The 14,515-nt window shown below is 37.9% G+C and overlaps 1 protein-coding gene across 14 annotated transcripts in view; it reads right to left on the bottom strand.

Moving 5' to 3' along the window:
• Positions 1 to 14,515, bottom strand: part of LOC114479121 (rho GTPase-activating protein 12-like) — a 59,764-nt gene that overhangs the window by 7,921 nt on the left and 37,328 nt on the right. For 2 of the 14 annotated variants that reach the window (XM_028472608.1, XM_028472607.1), the window contains exons 3-10: positions 7,592 to 7,861; positions 5,857 to 6,063; positions 5,413 to 5,493; positions 3,848 to 3,976; positions 3,629 to 3,691; positions 3,091 to 3,165; positions 2,593 to 2,654; positions 1,291 to 1,372 (exon numbers count right to left, since the gene is read on the bottom strand). In XM_028472608.1, coding sequence (XP_028328409.1) covers positions 1,291 to 1,372; positions 2,593 to 2,654; positions 3,091 to 3,165; positions 3,629 to 3,691; positions 3,848 to 3,976; positions 5,413 to 5,493; positions 5,857 to 6,063; positions 7,592 to 7,861 — 969 coding nt within the window. The remainder of the gene's footprint in view (positions 1 to 1,290; positions 1,373 to 2,592; positions 2,655 to 3,090; positions 3,166 to 3,628; positions 3,692 to 3,847; positions 3,977 to 5,412; positions 5,494 to 5,856; positions 6,064 to 7,591; positions 7,862 to 14,515) is intronic. The other 12 variants (XM_028472610.1, XM_028472609.1, XM_028472614.1 and 9 more) reach the window with 10 other exon arrangements.

Here is a 14,515-nt window from a genome sequence, read left to right on the forward strand (position 1 = left end):
CACAGAGTTACTGAGGTCAGTGCGCGTTGAACAGCAGGAAGCAACATGCAAAGGAGAGGAGATCGAAGCATGCACATGGAAGAAGGAAGCACATACAGAGGAGGCTCGGTTCAGCCCTGAGCGACCATTACAGACAGCAGGGCGCTTCTTAGCCAATGGCCTCCAGTTACTCAACAATGACAGGAGCAATTCAGGGAGGGAGCCGCTGTGGTAGTAATGCTGCGTGGGGTGGAGAACGATAAAGGAAAGGATGAATTGATGACCAGGCCAAACATAATTGAAAGAAGCATGGAAAGAGAAGAAAACGTCCCAGAATTTAACCACAGCTTTTTTGCAAGGTCGGGGTCAATTCTAATTCTAATTACATAATTAATAATGAATTACAATTATGGCATAATCAAAATTGTAAGTGAAATAAAAATAAAAAAAATATGTTGCTGACTTAATCGTAATGAAATTGTAATTGACTTTAGATAAATGACTTTGTAATTGTCATAAAATTCTATAAAAAATGTTATTTTAATGCAAAACTGAGGAACCAAGTTACAGTTCTATGTACAGTTCTACACAAATGTAGTTAACAATTATTAAATAACATTTCATATCAAGCTTTCCCACATTTTACCATTTAAAAAAATTGAAATCAAGGGGTGTACGGACACAAAAAAGGCTTAGACGCCCACATCAGAAATATTAAAACCTATATTTAATTGATTAGGAAGCCTAACAAGGAAACCAATAGATAGGAAATAAATTAGGTGAGATATATTTGTTTGTATTGTATTTTACAGGTGATTTAGTACCGCTCATTATAAAAGAAGCTAACAGAAAGCTAACACAGGAGGTAGGTTAACTTTTATTAGGTTATTTATTTCAGGCTCAGTAATAAAGGTTAATTGTAATTGAACTTTAGTAACTGAGAACGTAATTGTAAGTGCCTTTCTGAGGTTAAAAAACGATTGTAGTTTAATTGTAATTGGAGAAAATGCTGGTCTCTGTAATCGTAATTGAATTGTAAATGAACATGGGTATTTGAAAATGTAATTGTAACTAAAAAATGTAATTGACCCTAACCCTGCTTTTTTGATTAATAAGCATTTAAGATCAAATGTGATGCTTTAGAAAAAAAACAACAAGGATCAGTGGGAGACTATAGCAGGAACAGCTCAGCAGAAAAGTCTGGCAAATTTCAGAACACCGATAATGAAAAAGTTGTAAAGTGTTTTTATGCAAAAGAGCGACATTAACAAAAGCTCGTCGGTCCATCTGTTCAGTGCATCTGTCCCTCACCCAGCTTGTCCCGCCTCCGTGTCCTTTTGTAAACAGCAGACAGGAACCTTGAAGGATTGTCAAGGAGGAAGTCCAATTCTTCCTGCAACAAACACCAAAAACACAGAGTCCTTTGAATGTGTCGAGGCGTGTTATTCATGAGCACATGGAGTCTTTTGTACAAATACACCTTCGATTATCCATGTTCATCAATTCCGATTAGGCTGACTGGCATTTTTTCCAATTACAATTAAAATTATTGTTTTCCCATGAAAGTCAATTACAATTACATTCTCAATTACTCAAGATCAATTACTCCTTTTCCATTAAAATATTGTATACGGTATATGTAAGCCATACAACTGTAACATGGTTCCCGTTTTATTTTATTTAAATTGTAATTGGTTTTGATAGAATTTCCATGTCAATTACAACTACAAAGTCAATTATACAAATAGAAACCTATTTTTCCATTACAATTACAAGTAAAAAATAAGTCATAATTGTAATTAATTATCAATTAGGCGATTACGTTTATAATCGACCCCAACCCTGGTAGCTAGCACACACAAAAAAAGTCTCTCTTTTCTGACAATTCTTGAACATATCAAATTTTTCTGAACAGCTTGACCTTATGAGGGGTAATAATTTCTGACAAATTAAATGAGGAAACTAATCACCGGTTGCATTTGTAATAGTAACTGTAAAGTCAAGGTCATCTCTTTTCTTATTTATTTCCTTATTGCTTTTCATTAGATTAGAGAGTACCATACCAGTTTATTGCAATATGATCATTTGGGTCTCCTGAAGTCTGTGTAGTTTGAATTAATTGTTTTTTGTCAAAAAGGAGCACAGTTTCATTTAAAACTTATAAGCATTTTCACAGTCACATTATTTGAGTCTCCTCTTGTCTCTTCATTAATGCTGAGACACTGAAGTCAATGCAGTAAACACAACATTACCATACACTCACTTGGAAAATCATTTCATAACAATATTTGACACGAGAAGCAACGTTTTTCCAATTTCAATGGATTTTGTATATGACTGGATCAATAAAAACAAAAGAACTTAAACTAGAAAATTGTTTATTATTGTCATCACTGAGAGCTAACATAATGTGCAGTAAAGAATATTATGATTGCATTGTTCACAAAGCACAAACTTGAATTTAAGTAAGCTATATTCATGCTTTTCTGGATTTTTTGTAAACTTATTTTTCTGTAATTTAATAAATTGCAATTAACGCATTAAAGTCCCAGAAAGAGCTTTAGTATAGGAAAGACTCAGAAAGACTTGGCTTCACTTGTCTGTGCCACTCACCGTACTTTCTTTCCATTTTCCGTTATCTTCGTCACATTCACAAGTCCACTTTTATCAGATGGCTGTGAGAGAAAAACAGAAATGAAGAAGTATAACATTGCAGTTACAAAGAACCCCCATCACAGTCACGTCACTCACACAAATCGTGATTGACAACTGCAGCTGGATCACACAGGGAAAAGATGTTGTCACATCTCACTGAGCAAAAAGCGCTGATGTCACCCGCAGAAAGCACCCACACACAAGCACCCCACCACGAGAGCAAGATCAGCGGTGATGTAGCTCCATGATTAGTGGATAATAATAACCTGACCCACACAGGTGCACTTGTTTTCTGTTTTTTTAATAATGTTCTAAAAATTGCATTTATTTATTTACTAGTTTTCACCAATTCAAGACCTGTGTAGGTAACCCAGTGACGTTAGCCCGTGTACATTCCACCCCTGCATTAAAATAGCTTAAAGTCAGAGATGGGTGAGGTTAGTGGTCAGTACTAACAGAGCTGGGGGGCTTGGGAGACGAAGGGCAGGAGTCACAGTCTGAAGAGGGGGGCTTGAGGCCCAGAGGAGCGTCCTACATGTGAACAGACATGGACGAAGACAGAAAACACAAACGGTCACATGGTCCATCCTGAGGTTAATGAAAGGGCTGATGCGAGATTGAGGAAGTACAGGCGGCTCGGCTGAAAGAGAGCGCAATAATTATCATTGTGCTGCTGTCGAGCACCTGCATGCTGTTCAGGAGGCGATAATAGAAGTTTAATTAGGGAGTAAACGCTGGTCAGGTGTTCTCAGAAGGGTCATGCAACTGTTTTAATTATTGTGCTTGGACTTACCCATAACCTCACACATACAACCTCACACAAATATATAATCATTGTTTACTTTGTTTGAAATTTTAAAAACAAAATTAATCATCTCAAAGACGTCAAAAGAAAGGGTAGAATGAGCTTTAATTGTTGCTCCTGAAGAGAAATTGTCATCATGCAAGATGATTGTGTCTGGATACAGAGACACTAATTCAGTTGGCTACTGACTTGATGTCTGTAGGGGTTTAGGCGGACGGAGACTGCGCGGAAACGCCTGGTTTTAAGGAGCCGCTGAAAAGCAAGGAGCCTGCAACTGAAAATCTGGACCAATTACCAATATTTACGCTTTTTAAGTCACTCGGAACAAATGTTAAAAGTTAAATAAGCTCCTCAGTTAAAATCTAGCTAGTGATATCAGCTGTGACTTTGTATCTGAAGGTGTCAGACCTTGTTGACGGGATCTTGAATGTAGGTGCTGTGTCGCCACTTAGTCAACACAATGGGGTCCGGGTGCTTCCTGTCCAGACTGCGAGTCTTAGTGGCATCTCTGGGCAGCTGTGGTGGGGACAGGGTGTACTGAGGGGAAGGTACAGAGAATCATCAAGAGTCTTCTTGTCTTCATACATCCTTTACAGAACACTAAGGGTGTAACGATTCATCCGTTAGATCGATGAATCGAGTCATATCCCTGCGATCTAACTACATTGATCTGTGCTCTGCAAGTTGGCCTTCTGGATGACAATCGATCTAAAATCGCTTTAAAAGGTAATAAATCAATGTTATCGATATAATGAAAAAAACATATTGGATTTAAGCACGACATATTTTATGTAGATGCGTTTTAAAAGTGCTTTTAATAATAAAAACTTTACGGTCGACTTTGTCGGCTATCTGTGGCAACGCGCTAGAAGACAAACAAAATGGAGAAACCAGCTATCAAGAAATGGATCAATCCACCTTTGGTCTCCAGTGTGTGGAAACACTGGATTTGGCACAGACGAAGATATTCTTTCATTTTTACTAATAAAAAAAAAAAAAAAATAATAATAATAATAAATTTTAAAAAATTAGGCCCTTCTGGCAGCATTCACTACAGCAGCAGCATGTAGCAAAAGCACGTTAGCTCTGCAGAAAGCCCCAGGCTCACCATGAAGTAGTAGGTTTAACCACTGCTCATATAACCTGAACAGATCTTGGTTGCTCTTCATTTTTTATGTTAATATTGTATTATTTTTATGCATAAAAACAAGAAAAAAGGGTAATATGTATATTTATTGAAAATGGATTGAGTATTGAAAATTAGAGCAGAAAAGTTTAACATTCTGTGAATTTAAATGTTTTAAAGTGTTGGTTTGACTTTATCCAAATCAAATGTGAATACATTTGCCATTAAATGTGGTTTACTTTTTTGTTTATGTCCATTATAAACTTATAGACAATTCCCTCACAAGGAATATCAGAAATCTATGAATCCTCACTTGCACCGTCCAGTATCGAGGTATTTATTTCAGTCACACTGGTTGAATTATTATTTTGACTACTGAATAAATTGTTATAAATGAACCAATATCGTCCATGAATTGAATCGGCAACAACGAATCATGATTCGAATCATTGTTAAAACGAATCGTTACACCCCTACAGAACAGTTTAATAACACCAACAACGCTCTCAACTATAACAAACACAAATCCTTCATTCACTAAGAAGTTGCATAGTGCATTTACAAAGCTTTGATTTTAATATTTTCAACCACTGATTTCTTTTTCACTATCTAAAAAGAAAGAATTAAAGAGTAAAAAGACTTAACTTTTAACATAATGCAAACAATCCCTCTGTGAGAAACATACCAGTGGAATACATGTGACCATGGGCTCAATAATTAAAATACTTAGTAAAAAATAACAGAAAAACTTTTTTTTTTGTTTTTTTCCGCTGTATTTGTATTATCTTTATTATTTTTTTTTTTTTATCATTTTATGTCTTTAATGAACTCTAAAGAGCTGTCTTACCTTTGGCAGCTCCCATTCTGACCTGGAGCCGTCTGCACTGTAGTAATAAGGTCTTCCCTGCTCATCAATGTGTTTTAACCACTGGTGTACAAAGACAGACACACCAGAGAATGATCACAGACAATGGTTGAAATCCTCTTTTGTGACATATAGACAATATCAAATAGTCTGTCAAAACAGAAAGAGTTTAACTACTGCTTAAAAATGTTTCATTTAAGTACTATTGGTACTAGATGGAAACAATAAGACATCATGTCTATTGATAAAACTGCTTTGTTTGTTGTGATCACTCTCCAAACAGTGGCACAGGCTGTGAAATCATTTATTGAGAAGGAGTTTCAGTTAAAGCACCCAAAAAGAAGATGAACCCAAAATCATAACCCAATGCAGTCACAGGAACCACCCGAGAAAAGAAACGACAGATGAGCCCCGTGCAGCTGGTACCTTCTCGTTAGTATAGTCACTGATGTACAGTGTGTGGCCGTGCTCGTCCATTTCCTCTGACCAACCTCTCGGGGGCGAGCCATACTGACTGTCTGACTGGCTAGAGTAGGTGCTGAGGCACGTATCCTCCGATGACAACGGCTGCAGTCGACCAATGGAGAGGGAGAGGAAGGGGAAGAACGACGGCGAGAGCGAGAGAGGAGTGGTCTACCATTAGTGGAAAGAAAGAGTGGGGAGAAAAAGAGAGAGAAGACAAAGATTTTTCACCATGAGGTTACAGAGAGGAAAAACAGCCATGCAGCCAGAACCTTCAAATTATCAGGAACAACAAACCCAACACCAGATTACGCAGCACAAAAGAGCGGAAGACAGCAGGAAACTACAGTACAAGCAACATAAGGTCTCAAACACAGTGATAAAACTGCTTTGAGCCTGTAGGTGGCACTGTGTGGTAGCTATTTAATGACTAACACTGACACCAGATCAGAGAAAACTGCCAAATGACTTCAGCTAATATACTGTCAATATTTATCATAAACCAAGCACACAAACTAAACACAGCGAAAAAAAAACTACAACGCAATATGTACACTGTTTACTGTATTAAATAATCAGCAGAGGTAAAATAACTTTCACTTCCCAAGTATATTTTGACTGATAATTACATTTTGTCCATAAAAAGCAGTGACAGAGTCAGTTTGACTCTTCTTCAGAAGTAGCTTGGTTGAGCAGACATCTGATCAGGTAAATACTTGCTTTTAATTATTTCATGTTTTCCCTTTTTTTTTGCAAATCCTTGAAAAGACTTTCGAGCATAACCTTTAGTACATACATACTTTAATTGCTACATTCATCAATTAATTGGAATATGATTATCAAATGCTGAAGGTTACCTTATGCTTAATAATTACCTCTGCCTTGGTCGTAATATTTTCACCAGTATTTATTGATTTTTATTTTTTTTGATAGCCGTACTAAATTTTAACCAAAGGCAGACGATACGCCATTGAAGATTCCATTAAATCTTGGAAGGGATCCAGATCAATAGATTGATTCTGGATCTTTTTTAATATATTTTTTGATGCACATCTCAGTTTGTAATTGACTGATCTTAAAGAAATTTGACTCACTGAGTTTCATCGAGATTGAATAGATACAGATTGCACATTTCATCACAATTTTTCAAAAACAAATGGGAGTGCCCAAACATTTGGACCTGCTGTATTGTTATTAAAGGGGATAGAAATTTCTTCCAAACCATTCAAGTGTGAATGATCATAGTACTATGATGGCAGAGGTTTGCGTTCTCTGCGTGCTCTTGTTATACAATCACAGGAGGTGTGGAACTTTTAATAAAAGGCTACATACAGCTAAGTTTGTTTTGAACAGATGATATTAAGGCATACTGGAAAAGCTACGGCAATATTCTTTGGGTTCATCAAAAATTTGTTTCACAAAATGTAAATACTTAATAATCAACTAAGGATGACGTTACATCTTCGCTCATCTTACATCAGGTTTTTTAGCATGGGGAATTTATTATCTTAGATAATATTTTCAATTTGTGTTGAGCTAAATTTCCACGTCTGCAAAAATGAGGAGACTTGAGTTTGCAGAAAATACATTGCTACTTTACAGCTGATTTCATTTTAAAAGCTATGTGAATACATACGAGTTTACGTTGTGCTTGTAATTGTTTGACATGTCTATGTAATATTAAACCTTGGATCAATACCTCAGTGCTCTCTCCAGTGCTGTGGCTGTCTCCTCTGGAACTGCCTGTGCTGGTTTCTCTGGTTCTCGGTGGTTTCCAGGTTCTTTCCTGGGTGCTGCGGTTGTAGTAGTAGTGCCTGCCATTCTGGTCCTTGAATGTCTCCCAGTCACCAAACACATGAAGTGGAGACCCGGAGGGCAGAGGTGGCTGGTTGTTTTGGGTTATCTTCAGCTCTTGGAGGTTGGTGTAGACGGGAGAATCTGAGCGGCCTCTGCCGGACGAGGACACAGTCTGAGGAAAGATGGAAGACAATCCATCAGTGCACTGAAGTCTGGTATGTAAATGCTGCTCAACAAGGGTCAGGGGCCAAGATATGAAAAACCCAAAGCGATCATCCAATCAATCTCATCCAAGTATCCAAAAACTGTGGAAATCAAACACCTCATCATGATCACCAGACTGCAAAAACTCTATCCCTGTTGATTTGCACATGGAGTCATTGACTCAGCTGCACTCACTCACCATTTATTTTTGATTCAAACAAATCGCAATGAGGTTAAAAGAAAACCTGTAATGTTTCAAATGCCACAGTGTTGACCATAGAAAAACAGATCACTGAATGAGCTTGCAGAAGATGCCAAGGGAAGGAAATAGCGGTTGTTACATAACCAAGAGCAGCAGGTAGATAAAGGGAAGTAAAACTGTCTCATCTTTGCACACTACAGTGGCAGCTTCTTCATTAGGCTGTAAAAACAAGTCATTTCCTAAAAGAATAGCTCAAACGATAACGTGGAGTAAGGCTGCATGATTTTAGTTCAAAACAAAATCCCATTTTTTAACTTTGAAAACTCAATTTTTATATATATATAAAGACACTGAATTCAATTACTGAAGTATTTTCTTTTAATTGAAAACGTGAAAGCAAATTTCCGTATAGGGAATAAAGTGTAACTGCAAAGCTTTAACAAAGAATGTTAAATCCCCTGTGGGTTTGATAAAATAACCTGCCCAACCAACAATGAATCCCTCAGCATTTTTAAAAAGAGAACCTTGCATTAGAAAAAAACCTCACACAAAATTCCCATTTAAAAAAGAAGAGGTTGTAGCAGGGGTTTATCACGTTAAACATGTGTTTAAAACCTGTTTGTCAGAGACACTCGCCATAATTACACATGATTAAACAGAAAAATAGATTTTCCGATTTTGACTTTTTCAAAATCCCCATCAATAAATAATCCGATTTCGATTTTATATCGATCAACCTTGCAACCTTACCGTGGAGCTTCTTTCTATTTTGTTGTATTTTACTCCTAATTAAAGGTATTGTTTTACACTGGCAGGGAAAGCAAAAAAACTGAAAAGTTTCCGTTCAGTCAAACAAGGACATTTCCATCGTTGTCCTGCTGCCTCTAATGATGGACCATCCTTCAAAATGTACACGCACAACTGAGCAACTAATGGGGCTGCTTGTGGTGATTATTTTAGGCTGGCTTTACAAAGATGCTACCTAACTGCAGTGTGACACGGCATCAGGCGCAATCGTAAATAACACCAACGTCCTGAGGCATTTCAACTGTGACTTTGTGATGTTTTCACTGTGTGAGGGGGTGGTAGGAGCAAGGATCAATTCGAATGAAATATGCACATTCTGAGCAAACAGCTGGAAGGTCTCAGGAGACACCAAGTTTCAGCAAGCAGTAGAAGTGTGGCCTTATAATGCATCATCATACAGCACCTAAACACAACCAAAATGTCAAGAGCTCCTCAGCAGTGACAACTTCGACCTATTGTTTCAATGAAAAAAAGTGAAACTTTCTCGAATCCTTAGTTAGCTACATTGCTTTACCTTTTGTGATGAGCAGCTGGTGAACACATCATCATCTTCCTGTATCGAGAACGCTCGAGAAAAACTTTTTCTCCAACGGATCATTGCTCTCGTCTTCATTAATTTCAAGTAATTAAATAAAGCTTTCCCTCCAGTTTAAGTGAATGCAGCCAGCAGCGCTCAGCGTGGTCTTCCTGTACCATACTACTGTTTGAACATGTGATTCAACCACAAGGATTTGTCAAAGGGGAAGTCATGTTGGTTAATCACCCGCGGAAGCATCAAGGAGGAGGCAACTCACGCCAATAAAAAGATCACTCCTTAAAGTTGCAATGAAACTAACCATGGTACAAAGGTTGAAGGCAAACGTGTCATATTTTTTTAAGTCATATATAAAATGTAATTTTTTATTTTTGGACTTTGGGGAAAAACCCAATGTTGCTTATTAGGACGTCAATTAGATAATGCCTCTTTAAAAGGTCATGTGAAATTATTCTTATTAGGTTCATGTTTACTTTTTTGTGTGTCACGTAAATCTGTTGGTTATGGAATCATATGAAGTAGTGGTCAGAGGCATAAAATGGCAGTCACGCCTCTGTCAGTATGACGCAGGACAGCTGTGGCTACATTGTAGCTTACCACCACCGGTATGACTAATGTGAGTGACTTATGTGAATGAAAAATGGTTTCTATATGCGCTTTGAGTCTCATATATAATTCTCAGCCATCACTATTACCGTATTATTATAAAAAGTTATCATAATTATAAATAATTCATTAAAAAAAAAAACACATTACACTATAGTTTGCTAAAGCTCTCAGTGTTCTGTAGAGCTTTAAAAACCCATGTCACCGGTTGTTTATCCGATGCAGCATCGAGAAACAGTGTGTTGCCTGATTAACAACATTTGTAGGTGTTTGTAGAAATCTAAAGCTTTCGGTATAGAAATGATTCATGTTTTAGTAAGGTGTCCTGCAGAGCCAGCTGAGCTTGGATACCACAGCTTTAAACAGTCAGCATTCAAAAGAAATTAAATAAAAGAAGAGCTTTGTGATCCATGCTAGAATGTAAAGCTAAGCAAAGTCCATGTCTTGGCAGTTGCATTTATAATCAAACTGATTGGATTATCTGGAAGTCTTGTTTTTAAGCAGTCAGTCTCAGCACTGTGGAGGATTCTGCCAGGTTTACCTTCACCCCCAATCCTTCCTCAAGGTTTTTTGGGAATCAAGAAAAGATATATTGTTTGTACACCAAAAGCAACAAAAACTATCTTCAATCTGATAGCGCATGTAGGTCACATAAAAACATATGTAACCTGAGTGCTTACGGCATAATTGACTCATTAAAAATGCACCCTGTGTCTTTACATGCAGTTATGGCAGCTGTATATTTCTCAGAAGGTGGTGCTTGACATCTGTTGTGAACAGACTGACCATTTAATCAATACAGATCTGAGAAACATGAAACCGCTGTGGGACATGAAGGATTTGACCTCCACTGCAAAGAAGCTGCTCTTAGTGACAACACACTATGCTTTAAGTAAAGGTTGCCAGGTGGACATCCATAATGGTCAGAATCCCAGCTGTGACCAAACAAGGATGTGTCTTTGAATGAATGTGCTTTGATAATGTAAAAAAAAAAAAAAAAAAAAAAAACACGATCAGGATTTTGGGGCCGATCACCAATCAGTGAGAAAAAACGATAACCAATCATCAATCCGATCATATTAATTCAGGTAGTAATTTAGGTAACGACCGAATTCCTTCGGTACTATCAGATACAGATTCACGAAAAGTCAAATGGTACTATTTTTCGGGACCTAAACGCAGCCTTGTGACTGTGGGGGAGTGGAAGAGTTGAAGAATTTCCATAACATTTGTGGTCAGTGTGTGTGTGTGTGTGTGTGTGTGTGTGTGTGTGTGTGTGTGTGTGTGTGTGTGTGTGTGTGTGTGTGTGTGTGTGTGTGTGTGTGTGTATGTGTGTGTCCCTTTAACTACGAATGAATGACCTAGTTGCTCGACCATGTGTGGAGTGAGAGAGAGCAGATCAGTTCCAAGCTGTATGCCATTTTTAGTGATCGGCAAATTAAACGTTAAAGCTGTTGAATTAAACCGGAGTACCATGTCATACTCAATGACTCCTGTGAAGCAGATGAAGCTGTGGAGGCAGACCACACTGGAACTACATGAAGCCTCCACTAGCATTAGCAGCAAATACATCACTGACTGTGGCATTGCAAAACCTGCTGTTCCTTACAGTCCATATTCACAGGTGCACATTCACACAATTCTGTGTCCACCACCGCCTTGAAACGGACAGAAGTCCTCTCAGGGCTGCAAAGTGACCAATCCAAGGTTTAGAACCAACTTGAAGGTAACACCACCTTCACAGACCTGGAAGTCAATCCAAAATATACTCTATTGATCTACTGATGCTCTAGCATCAGTAGATAATTAATTAAAACTAAGGTGGAAAAACGTGCTACCAATGCTAAATAGAGGACAGACACAATACCATATATATTCCTTCTTTTGGTGGAGGGTGTGATTGCAGATACATTTTGGTTGCGCATTGAATTAAATTTCCTACTGAAACCACCTGTGACTTACATAAAGTATGCATTTTTGTAGCATTTAAATAGTCTCAAATGTGGTGTTTGCAATTTGTGATAAATAATTTAAATATATGTTACATTAAAGCACGTGTCAAATTCAAGGCCCGGGGGCCAAATCTGGCCCTTTACAGCATCAAATTTGGCCTACTCGAGAGAGGAAAATAAAAGAAAAAAAAATTAAACATTTTGTAAATGACCAACTAATTCAGTTGTAGCTATATCAGCCCTTCCAAATACAAAAATTCAATTAAATTCCACAATATTTTCCAGTTCTTAAATCTCATGACAGCAGTTATTTTTAATATGAAATTGTTCAAAGAGCTCTCAATTTTTCCAAAATAGGACAAATCTTCCTCAAGTTATTTCACAAAATGTCCCCCAATTCCCCAAATCAGGGACAGTTAAGTGAAGTTCCTGCAGGGCCTGATATACTTGCATACTTTATCATTTATATGTGGAAGTGCAGACGAGGGCACATTAATGTTGGATTTGCTCTTTTTCACACCTGAAATCGGTGGCCCACTTAACTTCAAACTGGTCCGTATTTGGCCCCTCAACTAAAATGAGCTTGACACCCCTGCAATAAAGGGATGGAACAAAACTAGGGGCAAAAGCTGCACTCTCCGTTAGATGGCAGCCAAGCAAAGAGTTTGAGGTCTTGGGAGAATGTGTCAAGTGACGCAACAGGAAGAGGCTGTGGAAGTTAAGCCTGTTTCGCTCACCTCTTCTTGTTTTCCCATAGCTTTGACACAGATGAACCTGCTCTGCTGCATACCACAGGGAGCTCAGCCACGCAAAGACAAAAACAAACACACATGTAAATATTCACACACCAAAGCGCTTTGATGCTGAGCTCATTAGAGCGTGTGCCTGAGTAATTGCCGCATGCTTCGACTTGCCTGAAACAGCAAACTAAACTGATACCCTACTGTTTACTCCTGCCTTGTCTGTTTAGTTTTCAGTTGGTTTCTTGCACTGCATTAAATGTCCACAAAAAGCCTGCGGCTAGACAAACATTGCATAAATTGTGAATAGCACCAAATAGAACCAACACATTTGGCTTACTTTATCATTAAAGGATAAATGAAAAATATTGAGACATATTGAGTCCCAATGTGGCTGCTTTTTAGTGCTAATATCGGTTCGACATAAAAAAGTACAACATTTAGAAAGCTTGAGCAATAATTTAATAGCTAATATCATTAAAAGAGAAACACTAGTGGTCACTGACTGAATGAATGCCATGCATGTTAAAGTTGCTGAATGATAAGTAATCAGAATATCTTTCCTCTGATCAAAGTTAATCAATCAGACCAAAATGAACTAAAAAGGTAACTGTACAAGCCATGTTTACAAGATAAAATGTGTATTACTAATAAACAAAATATGTGAGGTGCCTGATTTCTCCAATTTTCCTCTTGATTTAGGTTCTTTGTCATTTTCTCCCTATTGTATTTAATTTCCTTTTATTTATTACTACAGAAACCACAAGGATATGTATTGGAGACACTTCTGATGTGTACGTTGCTGCGCATCAGAGCTGCCACAACCGGCACTCAGTTGCACTATTTACATACAAATTATGACCAAGACTGCGCTAGTAGGACAAGTCTGGGAGGAAAATGAAGCTATTTGGAAAAATAAATTCTGCTAGCAAATTCGACGGAGGCAGCAGCAGCACTTACGCATTGGCTTGACGTCACTACAAGTGTCTAACGTAAGCCTAGTGGTGACCACCCTGTCTTCGTGGTGAGTTTTTTTTCTCTATGTGATGTTGTGATAGTTTGCAATTTAAAAAAAAATTAACCTTTAAAGGTCCTATATCATGCTAAATCAACTTTTTTGAGCTTTTAACCTTGTTATTAAATGGCTTTGGTTATTACTGATCTCCCTCAGAGCAAGGCATGCAGGCAAGTCAGCGTCTCTAGACACGCCCACTCATGAATATGCATGAGCAGGGACCAAACAGCCCATTGCTCAGAAAGTCACTTTTCAGAGGCTAAAACTCTGGAAAACAGGCGAGTTTGGGAAAATAAACCTCAAATACTATGTTTTTGGGGCTCTTAGAACAAATGGAGGTAGGTGAAAAATGCATGATATTGGACCTTTATTTATATAGCGCAAATTACAACTAAGTCATCTCAATGCACTTAACAAAAAAAAGTTCATAATAAGAAAGAAAAAACCACACGATCCACACGAGCAAGCATTCAGCGACAGTGGGAAGAAAAAACTCCCTTTTAACTGGAAGAAATCTCCAGTAGAATCAAAGTCAGAGATGGCAGCCATCTGCATTAACTGGTTGGGGTTAGTGGATAGAAGGACAAACAGAACAGGATAGGGAGAAAAGCTGTTAAGCACCAAGTTAGTCAGAAAGCAGTTATGCAACATGCAGTGGACAAGAACAAAGAGCAGACAATGTATTGTGAAAGAAATGCACTGAAAAGCTTGAGGTGAGTTTGGTTCCAGAGTGATTTCAGGAAGACAGATGGCACATAATACTTT

The sequence above is a fragment of the Gouania willdenowi genome, chromosome 17 (assembly GCF_900634775.1).
Source record: "Gouania willdenowi chromosome 17, fGouWil2.1, whole genome shotgun sequence".
NCBI classification, from domain to species: domain Eukaryota; kingdom Metazoa; phylum Chordata; class Actinopteri; order Blenniiformes; family Gobiesocidae; genus Gouania; species Gouania willdenowi.